The 20,169-nt window shown below is 37.6% G+C and overlaps 1 protein-coding gene across 7 annotated transcripts in view; it reads left to right on the top strand.

Moving 5' to 3' along the window:
* LOC114156180 (CUB and sushi domain-containing protein 3-like) overlaps window positions 1-6,973 on the top strand; it is a 404,435-nt gene extending 397,462 nt beyond the window's left edge. For all 7 annotated transcript variants that reach the window (XM_028036459.1, XM_028036460.1, XM_028036458.1 and 4 more), the window contains 5 exons: window positions 444-602; window positions 1,636-1,772; window positions 2,327-2,414; window positions 3,217-3,352; window positions 4,711-6,973. In XM_028036459.1, the coding sequence (XP_027892260.1) occupies window positions 444-602; window positions 1,636-1,772; window positions 2,327-2,414; window positions 3,217-3,352; window positions 4,711-4,870 (680 nt within the window). In that variant the 3' untranslated portion in view covers window positions 4,871-6,973. The remainder of the gene's footprint in view (window positions 1-443; window positions 603-1,635; window positions 1,773-2,326; window positions 2,415-3,216; window positions 3,353-4,710) is intronic.
* Window positions 6,974-20,169: the final 13,196 nt, after the last annotated feature.

Here is a 20,169-nt window from a genome sequence, read left to right as displayed (position 1 = left end):
CTAAAACTGGTTCAAAGTTCACTTTACTTACATTAAAACAGCTTTAAAGTTTCATAGCTTTATTGTGCATTAAAATACCACACTGCTTTACATGTGTAAATGTTTTCCCCCCTCATCGACTGTGAGAGGAATATGAAACATTCTCAATCCCAGGAGGGTGATTACTTTTTATTACAATAAAATCTACTTCCAAAATGTACAAATTTGTTGCGCTATGTTCACGATAATGTGCATAGAAGTACACATTGAGAATTTCGACTTATTTGATGTTCAGATCCCCAAGGCCAAGAGCAATATAGAAATAACCACAGGTAAGACGGCTAAGGTGGTTTTATATAAAAAGTTTGAATCAAATGCTCTAAAAAAGGACCTAGAAGTAAAACAGTTTGACAAGAAAGAAGGACTGTTAAGCTAACTCCTCATCTTTTTTTTTTCTGTTGTAGTTCCAGATGATGTTTTTGCTCCTAACTACATATGGAAGGGTTCCTACAATTACCGGGGCAGGAAGCAGCCAATGACGCTGAGCATCACCAGCTTTAACTCCACGACCGGGAGAGTAAACGTGACGCTCAGCAACGGCAACCTGGAACTGCTCCTGTCAGGCATGTTGCATCATCGCTCAACTCTAAGCACTCCATGAATACCTTCATAAGGGAATCTATACACTGTGATGAGGATATGTGATGGTAATACATCAAGTTTATGTTACAGTGCTACATAGCTGCTGCATTGATTCAATGGTAATACAGTAAACACACTCTCAGACATTAAATGCGGCATCGAGCTCCTTCTAGCAACACTTTTACGGATGCATGCCGCTTTTTAATGGTGGATTATTGTTGTGTCTCGCATATACAAATATACACACTCACATGCATACTTCTTCAAGTCCCTTAATAGTGCCAGTCGGATTTGAGACCCTAATATAACACACATCTTGTAGAAGCTCGAATTGGTTCCAAAAGTAGCAAGGAGCAACAAGAACTATGTCTGAAATCCGTGCTGCAATCATGCTTTTATTGTCTGCCGTGTGGCTCAAAGGCACAGCTTTAGATCAATACCGGCTAAAGCTGCACTTTCATCGCCGTACCCGAGTTGCAGCTGCTTAAAATCCGAATGTTTTCCCCAAGTCGTGCTATTAAGGCAGCTGTTCAGCATTTTAAATATAAATTGCATGTCTGCGTGCTGAGAGTAAAGCTGGAATCTAAATATGCTGACACATTCACAGCACTGCTTAGCATAAAGACTAGAGTTATGGGAAAACAGGCATCTCTGCTTAAGATGAAAAACATTCCAACCAACACCTCTAAACCTGTCTTATTGATGGCATATATCACAATAATGATGTGTGATATTACTGTACGTGCACATTTTTGCCTAAATATGCTGTCAACATTCAACCAGGTTCCTCTATTTCTTTTTAATCAATGTTAATTTATTTTACAGCTGTATCCGAGGTGTTGTTCTCTTTTTATGTCAGTATAAAACATCTCTCTGCAGATAAACAGGGAAGGTGCACGGATTTCATTAATGCTCCAGGGAAAAAGAAACACGTGCTGATCAATCTAAAGATTTACAAGCAAGATGTGAAATCTTCTGTTATAAATCATGGGGATTTTTTTTTTGCCTTTTCAGGAGTTTACAAGGCTTCAGAGGCCAGGCTTTTACTTCTGATGTATCAGGTGAACTATGTTAACCAGGGAAGCCAACTGAAAGATTCAGCCATCTCTCCAGCCAAGATCATGGAGGACTCCTGGACTATGGATGGATATGTAAGTTTACCATCTCTACATTTACCAGTTTATGTATGTATTTATATAGAAACTGAAAGGTGGGGCATATAGTGTTTAGTGGGCTTTAATTTGGTGCTTTGAAACGTGATTAACTGATTTTTGTCAGAGGTTTGTCCAACTCTTCTAGAATGTGATTTAAATATATATTTAGTTGATCTATCAAAGATCAACAAAAACATGATTAAATAGGTCCATGCTTTTGAAAGATTATTGTTTTAACCCCCAAATTTATCAACACCCAACTATTGTGCGATTGAACTGGTCAGTACAAGCACCGTTTTATAATTTACACATGAAACTTGTCCTACAATTGTCTCTGCATGCATATGTATGTCATTTTATTTTATTATCTGTATTTAAGAAATAACTGACTTTTTTTTTCTTGTTTTTGTAAAAAGTACCATTTATTGTGTAATATTTGGAGGATTTTACCTTTAGAACAAACACCGTGTTACTTATCTACTTACAATTATTTATACATTCATTGCTGTATGAAAGTGATCACTCACCTTTCTGTCCTGTGTTCTCCACAGGTATCAGCAGAGCCTGATGGATCTACCTACGTGTTCCAGGGTTTCATTCAGGGAAAAGACTACGGACAGTTTGGACTACAGAGACTGGGTACTTGTCTTTTAGGTTCACAAGCACCAAAAGATAGAGCCTTAAGTATTTTTGGTAGTCAACATTAAATGTCAGAAATAGTGGAAACACTTCTTGACATATATCTTCTTACATACTTTGAAAACTCTGGTTTTCAGTATAATGGTCATCTTAACCATAAGGAACTGCAAAAATGAGGAAAAAAACCCATTTATATCAAAAGATGATGTGCCTTGCAAAATCACACAGTTGATTTTGGGTCATATCCAAAAGGTTTGACCCAAGTCATGCAGTTCAAAACAATTATTCCCGATACTGACTAAGTGTTCTGCAAAATTGTTTTCACTAAGTTTTCTGGCATTTAGCAAATAGAAAATTTTTTGGTGATTCCAACTGACCTAAATCAAGAGAAAATTAGTCTTATTTAACTTCAGACAGTGAGAGACAAATGTGTATGCGACTGCTGGTCACAGTTTTTTTTACCTGAGTTGTGGATCTCTGCAGCTCCTCCTGAGTTATCATGGGTGACCATGGCAGCTCCCTAATTAACGCCCTCCTTGTCTCTAGGGTTGCATTTCTTCTACTTCATACAGCACTGTTTGTTGGGCAATGCCATGAAATAAAATTTACATTAAAATCGGTGGTCAACAAACTGTGAAAACTTTTTATTGTGCACAGTAATAACAGATTAGACTTTCTTTCAAACAACCGTCAATGTTTTTTCTTTCTCTGTGATAATAAAGCCTGTAGTTTCACCAGGTCATTTTATTTTGTCACCCAGACAGTTTGGACAGCAACAGTAAAGTTTTCTCATTTGTTGCAGGTCTGAACATGTCAGAGAGTCAAAACTCGACACCTCCACAGCTTGGTACCAACAGCAGTTCTGTGGCTATTGCTATTCTGGTGCCTTTCTTCGCTCTGATCTTTACTGGCTTTGGATTCTATCTCTACAAGCAGAGGTAGGCCATACAAGAAGAAAAAAGAAAAGATGACGAACAAGATAAATAATCCTGCACATATCCCTTTGAAGAACATGTTCCTGTCAGTTTATGACTACTTTTTCTTATCTTATCTTTTATTCAAAAAAGACTATAAAAAAAAAAACACAAGGGCGTCATTAACATTTTAAGAAGATGCCTAATTTGCGAGAACAATCTCTGCCTCGGTGGTGATTGCTGAGGTGCTAAGAGACAGCTAAGTCGCTGTCTGCTGCAACACAATCCTTGTTTAGAAAGTGGTAAATTGGATTTTTCCCAGGCAAGGTTAAAGCAGAACTGACTGTTGTTGAGGTTGTTAACAGATGCAGATAACGTCTGTTCTGCCGTTAATATCTGTTTGAGAAAAGGAGAACTTGCTGAAGGGATTAGTTTTGGATGGGCTGCTTGGAATCTCTTTAAGCTTACTAAGAAACACAACACGGTTCTTCTCCTGTGTGCTTCACTGGCTTCATTCATCACTGTCTGCTGGCTGCTTAGGACATTTATGAAAAATTATTTTTGCTTTAGACACAGCAGTTTTTGAAGTCAGCCCACAACTTTTCTATTCAACTGTTGATTTGAAACCAAGATACTGTTTGTGGTGTTTGTGTTCATTGTCTTGTTGAGAACCGCATTTACTCTTTAAAGTAAGTCAAGATGGAGAAAACTAATTTGTGTTATGTAATCAATAGTAAGAACACAGTGCCATGGCACCGTTCTTCATGGTGTAGTGTTGCTGGAATTCAGTGTTTGTTCGTCTGTGATCCCTAGACCCAAACTAACAATCTTATGATGAATGATCAACAATTTTGCTTGTGGCTAAAAACCTTCAGTCACATTGGGGTTGAAACAGTTAATGTTTTGCCATTTTGACTATTCTTTGATTCATTTGGACAGGTTTTGGTTTGCATTTTAAGCATTTAAGATTATTTTACCTGAACAGCCAGTAATTTCCTGGTCTATAAATGTTTTTGATGTGTTCTTCCCTAACAAACTGTCACCTGTTTGAGACGTTTTTTCACCGAATAAATTGCCTTACTAATAGGACACCACACTGCTATTTTTTAGCATACCTCATGCAATAACAACTTAATTACACAGAATCAACAGCATGCATCTCATGATTGTTGACTATACCCAACAGTAACATTAATTCCCATGGTGAAATATAATTTCTACAAAAGACAAACTTCTATTTATTTTGAACATAATTGTAGTTCCAGACAAGTAAAGGTGGCAGTGAAGATTTCTGCAATTACAGTTGGTGAAAGATATGTATATATTGCCCTCTCCTTCACTTTTATCTTGTAATTATGTTTCTTTTTACTTTATATTTGCAGAACTACTCCAAAAACACAGTACACAGGCTGCTCGGTGCACGAAAACAACAACGGCCAAGCTGCCTTCGAGAATCCCATGTACAACACCAATGCCAAAGCTGTCGAGGGAAAGGCCGTCAGATTTGATCCTAATTTAAATACTGTCTGCACTATGGTCTGAGGAGCGACTGTCCTCAGTCAAAATTAATGACTCGCATTTCTAATGGGACCACAACTGGTGCAAAGATGGTGAAAAGAGCAAACTTTACCGAGGCCAAGCGTCATGGTGTGAACAAGAACCAACCAACAAACCGATCCTTTCTGTTTGGAAAAGATCCCAGCTCCCACCCCTCGCCCACGCAGAGGAACAACTCTCCAGCTGAAACCAAAATCCAGCATCGGTTTGCTTAAAGCTATCAGCATCTAGTGAGAGAAAAGACTGCAAGGTGACAAAAAAAAAGCTCAATGTCCAACTCAGAGCAAGTTATAGAAACTTTCTGATCCGATTCTAAACCAGACACAAACGCAAAACATTTGAGCTCGTATTTAACCTCGATCGCTGTTTCTAAGACCAACGCGTGTGGGCAAGCCATGACCTGCTGGTTGGACCCTGTGTGTCACCTCAATTTTTACTTGAAGCAAAGATTTAGAGATCACAGAAGAGGTGTTCCAGCTGTAATCACACATCAGAAACTGAGGAGAACCTATGACATTATCTAGAAAGGATATATGTCATTGAGGACACTGTGAAAATAAACCGACAGTCAAAAAAAATACTGACACCAGCAGAATATTGCTGAAGCCAACTAACTGGTTGCGAATACCACGGGAATACGACGACCTCACAAGCAAACGGAACCATCTCCAGTCTCAGTGACAAGCAGAGACTGGTGTTACTGGTCTCTGTTATTTTTTTTTCTTCTTACATGGAGCCTAAGAAGGCTAATTCTTCTAGAGAGACGCAAAAGTTGCTTTGAAAAGAGACTATCCGCTAAGCGAGGGATGATGATAGGGATGGGGCATCCCTGGAGAGGAAGCTGTAATCCTGACTGAGCTGGGATTAGAGCAAAGTGAAACTTACAAGGAGTCTAAAGTGAAGCTAGCACTAACAGAAGAGATGAGAGACTGACTCATCTAATGGATAAACTGCCTCTAACGTGATGAAGACAGCTTCTAACTGAACTGGAAGCAGAGTGAGTAAGTCATTAGCAGAAAAAAAAAAAGATGAGATTTTACAATCCTAACACAACCAATCAGAGCTTGTCTGACCTGAAGAAATCTACTGAGAGAGATCAGCTCTCCTCCTTTATACGAGATGAATCGGATCAGGTCAGACGGGATATGGCCTGGAGGAGAAGATGTTCCTGATCCTGGGATTTTACCAGGAGGTTCTGATCAGAAAGAGGCTAAACGAAAGCGGAGGACTCTGATGGACTAAAAGGGGAGGAAGAAAAATGACTTTGGGAAACATAGAAAGCTCCAGCACTAAAGCACATTTCGCAAGGAGAGACAGACTAACACCGGGACAGAAATGTCCTGTTTTTTTTCCAATCTATCTTTACTCCAAGATAAAAGCAGGGGGTTTACAGGCAGACAGACAGAAACAGGTTTGTAGGCAGGAATCATCAACTAAGAAACAAGTCTAGAAAGACGGGGTTTTGGCCCTACGCTGTGGACAGCGTTCCACGTGATCCTGCACTCTGAGAGTGCTTACTTTCTTTGTTTGTTACAGCTGCAGAATCTTCTGATCTGTAAATCTATTGCATATATATTCGGGGAGCATTCACCACCTATATTTTTGTGCTATATATTTACCACAAAGGGAGGGTAAATGGTGGGGGGAGGGAGACAGATTATATCAGAGTTTTTAGAAAAATAACTATCAGAGTAAAAGACGTTACAGCTATATGCTTTCCACACGCGCCCACCGACGGTACCTTTGGTTCCACTGCAACATGCATCTAGTTTATTTGAAAATCGTGTCTAGCATGGAGTTCCTCCCTCACCATCTGTCTTTCTCACTGAAGCAACCCCAGTAAGTGGTGTTAACATTATCGAAATGCAAGGTTTACCAGCAACAATCATACCCTAAACTCACTGACACGTTTTAAAACCCTGAATTCGAGACATTCTTTGCAGACATTTGCACCTTAAGACTCTCAGCACTTTCTGCGTGATCATCTATATATAGTGCTTTAATATATATACAGTACAGACCAAAAGTTTGGACACACCTTTAGATTCAATGAGTTTCCTTTATTTTCATGACTATTGACATTGTAGATTCACACTGAAGGCATCAAAACTATGAATAACACATGTGGAAATATGCACTAAACAAAAAAGTGTAAAACAACTGAAAATACCCCTTATATTCTAGTTTCTTCAAAGTAGCAACCTTTTGCTGTGATTACTGCTTTGCACACACTCTGCATTTTCTTGATGAGCTTCAAGAGGTAGTCACCTGAAATGGTTTTCACTTCATAGGTCAACCTGCCCTGTCAGGTTAATAAGTGGGATTTATTGCCTTATAAATAGTCATGAAAATAAAGAAAACCCATTGAATTAGAAAGGTGTGTCCAAACTTTTGGTCTGTACTGTATATATACAGTATATACAGTGTGTGTGTGTATATATATATATATATATATATATATATATATATATATATATATATAAACTACAGGCTGTATATGTTTGCCATCTTATAGATTCTTCTGGTTTTGCATTTCCGTGTTGGACAGCCATGTTGTTTTATTATCAAACTAATTTTAATACCAGACAAATGATGATTTCTTGATCCAAACCAACATGGCTCTTTATGTGAAAATAAATTGCTCCCTAAATCAAAAAAAAACTAGCTGTCCCACTCTTGGTGGTAACAGGTGTCGTCAAGCATTTGTAAAAGCTGGCAATGAATCTTTTACTTAACTTGGGAGAAAATTTGGCTCACTCTTCTTTGCAGAGTTGTTGTCATTCAGCCACACTGGAGCGGCTTTGAATCCTAATGACCTCTTGAAAGTCACAGCACAGCATTTCAATGAGATTAAAGTCCAGATTTTGACTACACTATAAAAAAGTCTTTAGTTTGTTGTATTTTTAGCTGTTCAGATTTGATCTGTGTCCTGCTACTAATCCGAGTGCACTTGTATTCAATTCCACTGTTTATATACCAGCTAGTGTTTGCATTGCAGCACAGCTAAGTTCTACAAGCAGTTAGATAAGTAACAGTTAAAAACTGCTGAGTTACTGCCATAAATGTCATAGCCCTAAAAATTATTTATTTTCTCATTTTTCCTGGAATGTCTTGAGATCCAAGCATGGCATGCTTCTTTTTGAGATCTATTAGTCTACTTTGTGATGTCTTCTCTTTAAATTAATGTCTGGATTTTAGAGAGCTGCCAATAATTAGACCCACATTTCGCTAGAGAAATTAAACTCCAAGAACCTTAATCACAATTAATTTAGAATTTAACTAAGGGAGCAATATGTTTTTCTTGTAATGTCAAGTTAGTTCAAGTTAGTTAGCTTTTTTTCCCTTTAATACATGACATTTTTATTTGAAAACTGCTTTTTGTATTTCTTCTACTCATCTTTTAATGTTATAAATTAGTTTGATAATCCAGAACATTTTAGAGCTGCAAAAACAGATGAAATCTGAAAGAAGGCAGATACCCAAAAGCACCGTTGTACCAGAGAAATCAAACAACCTTTAACATATTAGTGAAAATAGACGTTTCCATTTGGGCAGACAACTTAATGATGATTGCTGGTTGCCTGCATTATGTGTACTTTGTGTGATGGCGCTAGAAAACTTGTGTTGTACATTGACATTGCTCTGTTCTTGATTGTAGTTAATGCGTCAAATACTGAGGAGGCGAAAAAACCTGCAGAGAATCGGTGTAATGATGTGAGATGAAACGTCTGTTCAGAGCAGATAAGAAGGGAAACTACTATCTAATCTTTTATCTAATGCATCCTCCAAACCTATTGTGTAAAAAGCCTTAGTATAAATTAACCTTTATTACAGTAACAGAATCTCACACTGTCCTGTAAGTCAAGAGGGGAAAACTCCTACTTCATTATTTTTTTTCTAACAAAAACAGTGGTAACACAGTTACTGGCTTCCCTACTGCTAACTGTACAACTCCTATTTGCCAATAGGACAGTCTTCTAAAATATGTAAGAGTTTAAACCACGTTTCCCAGTGATTAAGGTCTCTCTACTTGGATGGCTAAGGAAGGACCAGGATGTTGCAACTGGTAAACCATTTTTTTAATTGATTTTACTGTACTTTTGGAATTTTTATGCTACCTAAGACGCCGTGATGAGCCATTTTATGTTTCCCTTCAGTTTTGTTTTGAGTCTTCTTGATATTTCAGAGGGAATGATCCTGCATACTCTAACAAGTTTCCCAAGAACTTTGAAAGAAAGACACAGCATAGTACATTGGGCCTGTTAGTAGTTATTTCTTTGGTTTATTAGCTAATCCATCTATTTATTTTAACATTATCTAGACATCTTTAGCAGGGTGCCAATAGATAATGACATTGTTGGAAGGAGACAACCTAACTATCGCCTTCACGTCTGATGAAGTTAAAAATGCAGCTTGCTTCAAAAATATGAAAAAAAAAAAAAGTTGACAAAAGGTCTTTTGTTCTGGACTTTCAGAGTTTTGATCTTTCTGGTGTTCTATGAATTTCTTTTCTTTTCATCTACAACAGTTCAGTGAATGTGATTTGAACAATTGGGGGAAAAAACACAATCCAAATTTTTAATTTAAGAGTTTCAGAAGCAGATGCCACTGACTGCAGTTCGGAAGCGAGACAACTGCACACAACGGTTTAGTGTTTAACAGTTAGCTAAACATCCAGATTCCAATTTGTTTTAGCAAGTGCTAAGCTAAAAATGATCAAACAGATCAAAACGTTGACCCTTTTTTAAATTTTACCTGTAATTCATACAGTTTTGCCTAATTTCATGTGGGTAGCTGAATTTATTCTGATCTACCTCATTTTGATGACACATGTAATGCATCTTTATTATGTGTTCTCTTAATGAAGGTTGTTTGTCTTGCTCATGGTGCCATGCCACAAACTCCTGCTGAGGCATGGGAATACTACACATCTTTCTCTCAAATGAGAAAATATAAGGTTTTGGCATTGGTTGCAGCCAGTTAATAATTGGCCAAAAAATAGAAGAGAAACATTAACAATGGGAGTAAAATGTCGTCACCAGTCAAAGATCTGCAGCTTTGATGTAAATCCTCCCCCCACCCCAAAAAACTCAAAGTTTTTGTTTTTGAAGAATCTGAAGAGCAAGTCCCTGTCCCTGCGCTTTTAAATGAGTCCAGGTGCCAGGGAGCATGAAAACATCCACTCTGTTTTTAACACCCCCGCTGCTGTGACCACAGGCGCCAGCTGCCACCAGCCGACACAAAACTCCTTTTTAAAGTCATTACTGATTTAAAAGCAGCAGTATAGCTGTGGCTTCTTTGTTTACCCGCCCAGCAACCATCCTGCACTTTACCGCTGTGGTGATATTATTTCTTTTTATTACATTTTGGATTGGTCCTTGCTGCTCTTCTTGTGTTTTTGCTCACATTTTTGGTAAGAATCTGACTCAGTGCCTACCAAAAAATAAAGTCATGGGCTCCTCTGTGCCATCAACCCTATGCTTTTTTTTGTTTTGTTTTTGCATGCACACAGGTACCTGCACACCCCTAATGCCAACACCTTCTCCTGTTCTCTGAACAAGGCTATTTTTTTTCTAAGCTTCAGTCTATTTTGCCACAAGCTTTTCCTATGGACTGAGCGCAATAACGCCCATGTGATTTCAAAGACTTATAGCCGTTCCTGCCCGGGGACATTGGAAATATTCACCATTTGAGAGAAAAAAAGAGAAAATATAGAATAAAAAAGTGTTTTGTACAGAAATATATTTTTATGAGGAAATTATTTGTAAAATGTATGAATCTATAATGTAAATTTTCAATGCAATGTAAAATTAAAAAAGGCTAATTGCTTTTGTAAAAAAGTGTTTCTTCTTTTTTTTACTTTACCTGAAATTCAGTTGGTACAGTAATCCTGGTGAAACTTGGACTACATGTTTATCAGACTAATTCAATATATATTGAGTATTTTTATAGAACCAATCAATTCAATTCAATTTATCCAAATACTACAATCCTACCTTTCAACTACATTCAAATTTAGTTTAATACTTTCCATTTATAGCCTAATTAAATTGATTTAATCAATTCGTAGTAATTTGCAAATAAATATACATGATATATACAAAAGATCTGCTTACTTGAAGAGGTTGCATTAAGTTATTAACTTTTTGTAGCAATCCCTCACTCTTTGCAAGCATGTGGTGACAGTGGAGAGGAACAGTTCATTTTTAATAGGTAGAAACCAGCAGAACCAGATGTAGAAGCAGTTTATCTGACGTGAGAAGACGCAGAAAAAAATAACAGAAGCAGTAAGCCAATGGTACTTTCTTGTTTTGTGTTTTCCCCCCAAAGAAAAAAAGAATGAGTGCACATTGTTAGTGGCGGCAACATCTCCATCAGTGCCTTCATCCAGCAAAGCCAGGAGCCTTGAGCCAGAGGTATTTTCTTTGGGCAAGAAAAACAGACAGAGCACATTGCTAATGGTGGCAGAAAAACCTAACAACATCCTGAGAGCACTACCATAATATGTGAAATATGGTGGCTGGAGCATCATGCCATGATGATGTTTTTGTAAAAGCTGGGACAGGGAACCCGGGCAGAGATAGATGATGGTGAGAGGAATGAAAGTGCAGAGCAGTGCGGAAGAAAACCTGTTAAAAGCTGCAGGCAATTTGAGTATGTGGCAGAAGTTCAACTGTCTGCAACGACTCTAAATGTACAGCTACTGTGGAATGGTTTGCATTAAAGGATATTTGTGTGTTTATATGACCCCGAATCAAGGCAGAGATATTCAAATGGGATTGAGAATCGGTGTGGAGACTTTAAAACTGACATTCTTAGCTGCTTTCCATCCAATTTTGCAATGAAAAATAGGCCAAAATTTCAGTCTGAAAATGAGCAAAGTAACTGAAGAGAAAATTCTCTAAAGAACAAAATCAATGAACCAGATGATAAATGTCAGTGACCTGTTTCTTCTCTATTCTTGAATTAATTTATATTCATTATTTAAATTTGTGGTTGTAAAGTGGTAAAATTGGATTTTTTAAATATTTTTGTGAGGTAATTTATAAATACCTTTCTTACCATAGAATGAAATCTGCAGGTGTACAGTCTCTATAGAAATATCCTACATCTGTTTTAGCTGAACCTAATAATGCATAAAACTTTTTTTTAGTGTAGAAGCTGATAATAGAAAGCTAAACGTATCATTTTTTGTGTGACATCAATTATATGTGAGATACTATTCGATTGAACTGAATTTAACTAACTTTATACCTTTCTGTATTTTCATAAAAAGCACTTTCTGTCCCTGCACTGAGCTGGCCACAATAATCTAATAGAGCACATTGACATTTAGCCAAGTTCCTTAGATAACGCACTATGATGACCACAAAAGTTCAAGTAAACCATTTTGAAGGTAATTATTATTGCTGTGGGTGACCTAAGGACAGCAGTGTGTGCCAGCCAGTGAACAAAAGAAAATCTAAACCTCGCTCTGCACAATATTCATAGTGGTACACTTAGAATAAACCTAAGGTTACATTTTCAATTACTTTGGAAACAAGTTGTTACTGTCATTGCACAAATTAGCTTCTCAAGGACCAGCCTCTCTTGTTCTTCTAGGTTTCAACCTTGAACCTCAGGACCCCTCTGTCCTGCATTGATTAGGTCGAGGTCTGCAGCTCCGGTCAGTAGCTGCGTTTCTATCACAAATGTGCGCAAAACTCTGTTTATATTCTAATGTCGGAAAAACTAAATTTGCGATGTTTTCATTCAATAAAAAATTAATCAAAATCACGCGTGAATAGGCTAGTCCAAGCGATAAATCATTAAAAACCATGGAAGCGACTTATGGTAGCAGTTACATCAGATTATTCGTCATGTCAGCCATTAAAGGCGTTGGCGTCTGATTCAGACGGAGTTAAAGAGGCCCAGCCTGGGAGCGGCTACGTTTGTGTCGTTTTGAGGAAACCACAGCGGCTGTAATGCGCCACAGCAAAGGTAAACAAAGGTAAAATAACCCGAACAGGTGATCAACTCAAAACCACTCCTACCTTTTTACTCTCTCTCTCTCTCTTTGTAGTTTAAGCACACCTGTTACCGTGGCAACCGCCTGCGCCCCGCTAGACGAGCAAAGATTACGTTAAAAACATAGCATTCAGTCCGTTACGATATCAAGTTTCCAGGCTTGATATTTATTTCTCGATTATTAATCAGCGCTTCCCTGAACACAGCGATGGTTGACTGACTAGCTGTACTTGGTGCTAGCGTGGCTAACACGAGTAACAGTTTAGTCCAAAACCTTTTCTGCTAAAATAAAATCTTTAGTGTATGTCAGATACAGACACATTGCATATTGATCTGTTTAGCTAACGTAACACTGTGTAGCAGACAGGCTTCAAGGTGTAGAAGTTGTATCAGTTCTGCCATTATGCTGTACTTAGCTAACGGGAAGCTAACGGTGTGTTTGTGAGACGGCCACGCACGTGATCACGTAGAATGGGCATCAGCCAATGAAAAGCGGCTCCTCTGGTAAGGTCCATCCCGTGAGACAGGGGTCCCCAAACTTTCTCCTGTGAGGGCCACATAACAATGTCCGAAACAAACAAACTACAAACCACGAAGAAGATAACAGGAAACTGTCCCCTGCGCCAGAGCAATGACATTAACAACTGAACGTCGGGTAATAATCTGTGCTTTTGACTCCATGTTAGACTATTTTAATAGTTTTTTCCCCCTGTTGTGTTGTTAAGAAGGTGTTGGCTCATCTTGTTTTAAACTCACTGCGTTGGTTGTCAGTCAAAATGGATTAAAATGGATTTCTTTTTTATTCTGTGGATCTCGGTATAATCAGATTAGTAAAATGGAATTAAATAAAACAGTGGTCATTGATCCTGTGGCGTTAATTTAATAAGTGAGTGCAAATTTTCATGACAAGGAAACTATTATTTGGAAACTGCATTTACTTCTACTCAGGTTATCTCTGTAAGATACAAAAATGTTTGAATTGAAATGTGTGATAAAATGTGAAAAAATACAGTACAGATTTATCAGCACAGCTTCATGATCAGTTTTTTTTTTGCCCTTAAAAGAAGTCAAATGAAAATTTACGAGCAGAAAACAGTTACCGTACAGTAACTCTGTAAGTAAGCAGGGGAGGTTGAATATTGTGTAATGCTTGAAAAAACATACATAATGGGTTGAAAGAGTTCCTGGACTGCAAAGCTTTAAAGCAGGGGTGTCAAACTCCAGTCCTCAAGGGCCGCTGTCCTGCAACTTTTAGATGTGCCTCTGCTGCACCACACCTGAATAGAATAATTAGGTCATTAAGGCTCTGGAGAACTGATCTACACAAGGAGGAGGTAATTTAACCATTTCATTCCTGTGTTTTGTACCTGTGGCACATCTAAAAACTGCAGGACACCGACCCTTGAGGACTGGGGTTTGACACCTGTGCTTTAAAGGCAAAGTTGAAATTTTTGCTTTATTTAAAGCAAGGGTCTCAAACTCCAGTCCTCGAGGGCCGCAGTCCTGCAACTTTTAGATGTGCCTCTGCTGCACCACACCTGAACAGAATAATTAGGTCATTAAAGCTCTGGAAAACTGATCTACACAAGGAGGGTAGAGGTTTAAGTCATTTCATTCCAGTGTCTTGTACCTGTGGCACATCTAAAAACTGCAGGACTGCGGTCCTCGAGGCCTGGAGTTTGAGACCCCTGATTAAAGGGTTGCTTTCGCTGCTTCATGTTTGTCTTTTAAATTTCTACTCATTCTTGATGTGACTAGAATTAAAGTGTTGGATACAATTTAGTGTTGATCTTATGAACATATTGCATTTTTAAGCTTGAATATTTTTCAAAAATGGTCAGAAAACTTGACCAGATCAAAACCAGTCATGCAGTTGGACACTAGATGGAGCCCTCTAACTTCATGCCTGTTTTTAGATATGGAGAATGGGGGATATACATGTTTTTTCTTTATCAGTTTCCTTTTTCTAAAATTATCTGAATTTGTGGCCTGTGCAAGTGTTCTCATTGTGTGTTAGGACCCACGTTTGTGGAATTAATTGAGATTCTTCGTCATGCCAGAGCCTGGGTAAAGTTTTTTTCCATGCTTTTGCCAAACTGGAGCAGTTAGTTGTATTTTATATGATCTGTGCTACATGTAGGATTAAAACAATGTGTTCCATATTTTAAAAAAAACTGTAGCAGAAATGGGCCCAATTGTGAGTGCTTGCTCTGTTTTGTGAGATGTGGGTTTATTCTGCATTGTATCAGTAGATGGAGCCAGATGACCTATGAAACACTCTGCTGCTGGTATGCGCACCATTAATGCTGCCAAATATGTTATGGAACAAAATAAATGTTAATATTGAAGAAAGGACATGATAAATGGTAATCATATGTGGTTTTAAAGCCAGATTTATCTATTTCTTATTTTTATGAATTGTTAGCTTATGGCCTGTTTTCTTTTCTGTGAAGCATTTTGTGATTTTTTCCTCTTTTTTTTATCTGGTTAGATGCTACATCAAGTTTAACTTATTTGTTTTGCTAACCTTCAATGCAAAATTATACTTGGGAATGAGTCTCTACCAGTTTGGTGGAACATGAAGAACATGGCATCTTCTATCATGGTTTTTGTTATGAAAGGTTTGAAGAAAATGTTCAGCAAATGTTGCTACTAATGTTAACAAAACTGATCTGAAACCATTAAGCATTTTCTATATCGCTATTCAAGATGCACCGACTGCTGAAGTACAAATGAACCTGAAACTGACGATTTAATTGTTGTATTAAAGGCAACAATCAAGTGCCGTGTGTGCTAGTGTGACTAAAATATCTTTATGACAGTTCTTCTGAACGTAGAGGCTCAATTTAATGTAAGTCAGCCACATATTATCAGTTCTTTCAAGGCACATGGTAATACATTTTAATTTTTAACTTATTTGTTAGAGATTTGTAGTAGCGGAAAGATGTCACTAGGTGGAGCCAGCTGATCTTTCAATAATTTTACTGTTTTTCTTACCAATTGTGGCTTCCTGAATAATTCTAAGACGGCTGAAGCTAAGAAACATGTTGTCAAGGTTAAGGCTCTTGTCAGACTCATTTAAGATCATAAATCTTTCCACAAAAGCACCAAAGTCAAACATTCAATTAGAAAATTTAAAAAGACAGAAATTCATCAGCAGATGGCATGCAAACACTTGACAACACACTTAGACTTGAGTTGCAGGCGAAAAACACTCTTTATTGGTTACCTGTTTAAAACATACTGAATTTGGAGGTACAGGCGATTGTTATTATGAGAGATTGACAAAACAGAAACCGTCATTTCTTTCTTTTATACATTTTTGTAATCCTGTCAAAAAGGAAGAAACTCAACTTTTTTTTTCTTTAAAGAAAAAGTGCAGTTAATAACTAGTATCTATTGCAGTGAATTAGCTTTTGTTCTTTTTAAATATCACCTTCTTCTCAAACCTTTTGTTAATTCTGTTCTCTGCTGTGATGACAGCGAGGAGACAAAGAAGGAACATGGAGTCTGTTGTCGTTTTAGTCAAAGTGGGACAGGATGAGGCTGTGGGGTCTGTGGGAAAAGATAATGATGTAGTGAAGCTCTCTGAGAAGTTGGTGTGCAGGGAAAAGGTATCAGGGCTGTAGCTGCAACAAAGACAGGCAGAGATTATAATTTCTTCTAACAGTGTGAAAAATATAGCATTTTGTACCGAGTGAAGCTGCAGTTATGCAGATTATAGTCGGACAAATGTCGTTTGGAATTCATTTATCACTAAAGAAAATGAGAAATCAATCGTCTGATCTGTGATTGGGACATCAATTACTTAATTAAATTGGGTTTTCCCCTTTTTGTTAACTGTATGTATTAAAATTAAAGTACTAAATGTATTTGTGGTCAATAAAAACATCAACCGATAGTGTGTATTTTGACACAATTTTTTAGGTGCTTAATTCTAACCAGAATTGTTAATTCCCTAATTTTCCCTAGGAAAACTCTTATCTCTATCAAAACACCTTTTTAATTCTGTCTCTTTTGTGAGTTCTTGCAGAAACAGGCAAAAACTGGAACCAGCCAGTCAGAACTCAAAGAAACTGAAAATCTATCAGCCAAAAAAACCCCCAAAAAACCTTGATTGCTGCATTTACAGCAAATCCAAGACTTTATTTCCTTTTTTGTTGTTGTTGTTTTGTCTCCTTTTTTCTTTCTTTTTTTACTGTTGTGTGTTTTCTTGTGTGTTTTTTGTTGCTTTTTTGTGCACATAATTATTATTATTATTAATATTATTAGTGCTGCTTTTACATTTCAACACAACCACAACTACTACCATCAAATATGTTAAGTCTCAGCAAATGTAATAATTATGGGTTTTTTGGGGGGAGGAATAAGAGATGTTAAAATAAAAAAATGCTTTTAAACTTCATTCAAATAGTTGCTTTTCTCCTCTGGTATTTGGATTTGGAGTATCTGAACTTCATTTTTGCTCACTTGGCTTTCTGCAGCTCTGCTCCTGTGAGAGAAAGCTTCCCCATGTTCCTCCAGCCTTTGTGTCTTCAACTGCTTCTCAAATCAATCTGGGATTAGGCTTGATTACACTGATACCCCTCTGGGACGCTTTATTTCAATGAATTAGTCGAGTGAATGAACAGAACTGCAACAGAACGGTATTTTGTACCAGCCACATAAATTATGCATCGTCTGTGGATATCAGCTAGCCTTGATCATCTTTTTTATGGTTCCAATTCAGAGTGAGAGAAATTGTTAATTGCCAGGCTTGTCACATGCAATCGTGGTTGTGTTTGATGTACAATGGGGATGCGGTCTATATGTTAGTTACTTATTCATGTGGTGATGAAACAGAGAACCAGATATATTTTTTTTCTTCTTTTTTTTTTGATAGTTGCTGTTGTACAATGTAAACAAATACCATAAAATAAGTGCCTGTCTAGCTTTTAGTTCTATTTTCTTACTGTTTAAACTTGTTCAACAACAAATCATGGGACCTTAAACATGACCTCTAAAACAATTGTTGAATTTTCTTTGGTACTGAACAAGAATAAAGCAAAGAGTGAAGAACATTATCATTTCTGTATCAGAAATTGTCCAATTCAGCACATCATAATATACTGACTTGTGTGATTGTTAATGACAAAAATTAAAAGGGAGCTATAGTGCAAAATCTACTTTTTGGATGTTTCTTTAGTTTCCATTTAGATCTTTACTGCTTACACAATTCAAGTAAGAAGTAACTTACTTGAAAGTTACTGTTTTTACTTACGTTTACGAGCCACCTCAAAGACCTCCAGATTATTAAGTCAGAATCAGCTGTCACTGCCCCGTTACTTAGCAACCCAAGTCCGCTGGCTGCTGGAAAAGACAAATATTTTGTTGTTGACTTAAGACTCAGAAACTGCTTCTGTATCTTTGATGCTTGTGTGGGAGGCTTCACTGCTTCTGCTTCCAAGTCCGACTAGAGGTCAAAGATGTTGCGCATCTGTTTGCAGCCATTTTCAATTTAGTGTAAATGAGCTGTTGGGGGGACATGGGCAGCAGCCATGTTTTTGACTCTCGTTGGTTTTGTTTATATCTGGGAGAAATGCATTTCTGCAGATGGCAGTAGTGGTACTGAAAGGAGGTGTAGGAGTTTTATTTTGTATTTTTTTAACTTCAAGTTATCTGTCAAAAAAAAAAAAAGAAAACCTAGTGACAACCACTTGGCTTGGAAAGCTTTTGGCCCTTAACACTATTTTGAAATATTTATATTTAATCTATTTATACTGGTTATTTTTGTCCACTTTATTAAAAAATATATGATCAATAACACTTTATGACCAAAAAGAGAAACAAAAGTGCAAGGGAACACACATTTTTACAATATAAAAATGTTTGCACACATGCACTTGCCTAAAGATTATTCTCTGTAACCAATGAATTGGATTATGAGCAGCATAAATGGTCAAGTCAAATCCCTGTAAACAATGAGCTGTAGTCAAGAGACTTGATAATGTATTTAGTCAAACATGCTGAGAGCCTTGAAGTGCTGTGACTAAATGTAAAATATTACTGAGTAGGAGGCTTTCACAATAATATAATCCTGATCTGCTTTGCTTCTCAGATAAGAAAGCAAAATGTATCTGGAACTCACTGTTTAGATGAGACACAGTATTGTTCAGCGAATATGTGTTGCTGATATTTAGCCTTTTCACAAAGATGGCTGGATAGATGAGTCTTAAACGCATTCTCGGTCACAGCTACTTACTTCTCATCAGCAGAAGTAAAGATAATTGCTCAGTCAGGGTTGCGGTGGCCAATTGATTAGCATGCCATGCTCAGTCGTGTCCTACAGCAGGAGGCTACAATGTTAGATTAAACGCTGGCCAGATCCTCATCAGGAGAAAAAAAAGAAAATCAATGGTGGTTGTTAAGGGTGAGTAGTGTCCAACGACAAAGGTGGTGGTGGTGGTGGGGGGGCAATTGGAGGATTGTAGAGTCACTTTACACGGTGTGTCCTGGGCTGTTTGCACTGTGGCGCCTAGGTGTATTGAACTGGATAGGAAGCCTGAGCATAGATTAGTGGAGGAATGGTCACTGTAGGTCCCCAACTTGGACTTTCTTTAGAAAAAATGCATTAAAGTCAAACTCAGACAGGTTTTTACACAAGCATTCAGATTTGTGTATTTAAATTAAACTTCAGTTATATGGCTAACTTGTGTAGCTTGTATTTGATTTGATATTTGATGCTGTCCTTTTTTAAAGTAATGACTGTAGAAGGTGCAGAACAACCACTGCTTCCAAAACACCCACCCACACACCTGAATGTGAAGTAGGATCCAGTCACTGTGGGTTGTGTCTGATACCAGCTAGTATTGCTGAATGAGAGATGATGTCAGTAAGAAACCTGATGGTGACCTCCTGCAAAGCTTACTTTTAACATTCTGAGTAAATAGTTACCTTGACCTGCTAAATCTAATATATGTATATATTGGCAGAAAAAAGGCACCTAATAATGTTACTCAGCTAAAATCTGCTCCAATTACCTCTAAAGTGCTGGTTTGTGGCCATTATTGGCTCCAGTGAAAGTTAATGCCAGATGACTCCTCCCAGACCACACTGAGCTGAATGACATTTATGGTCTGGCATGTGTGAGGATAGCCTGCTGCAGTGTTTTGAACACATAAGTCATTTGCACTCGCTGCACTGGTGATGCCTGTCGTAATGTTGTGTCATTTCAGCTATTAGAAACATCTGGTAAGTACTAATTAACTGGTGCTACCTAAATAAAAGTTAAAAGCCAA

This window comes from Xiphophorus couchianus, chromosome 13 (assembly GCF_001444195.1).
Source record: "Xiphophorus couchianus chromosome 13, X_couchianus-1.0, whole genome shotgun sequence".
NCBI classification, from domain to species: domain Eukaryota; kingdom Metazoa; phylum Chordata; class Actinopteri; order Cyprinodontiformes; family Poeciliidae; genus Xiphophorus; species Xiphophorus couchianus.
The sequence above is the reverse complement of the archived record's forward strand: the minus strand, read 5'-3'. Positions and strand labels throughout refer to the sequence as shown.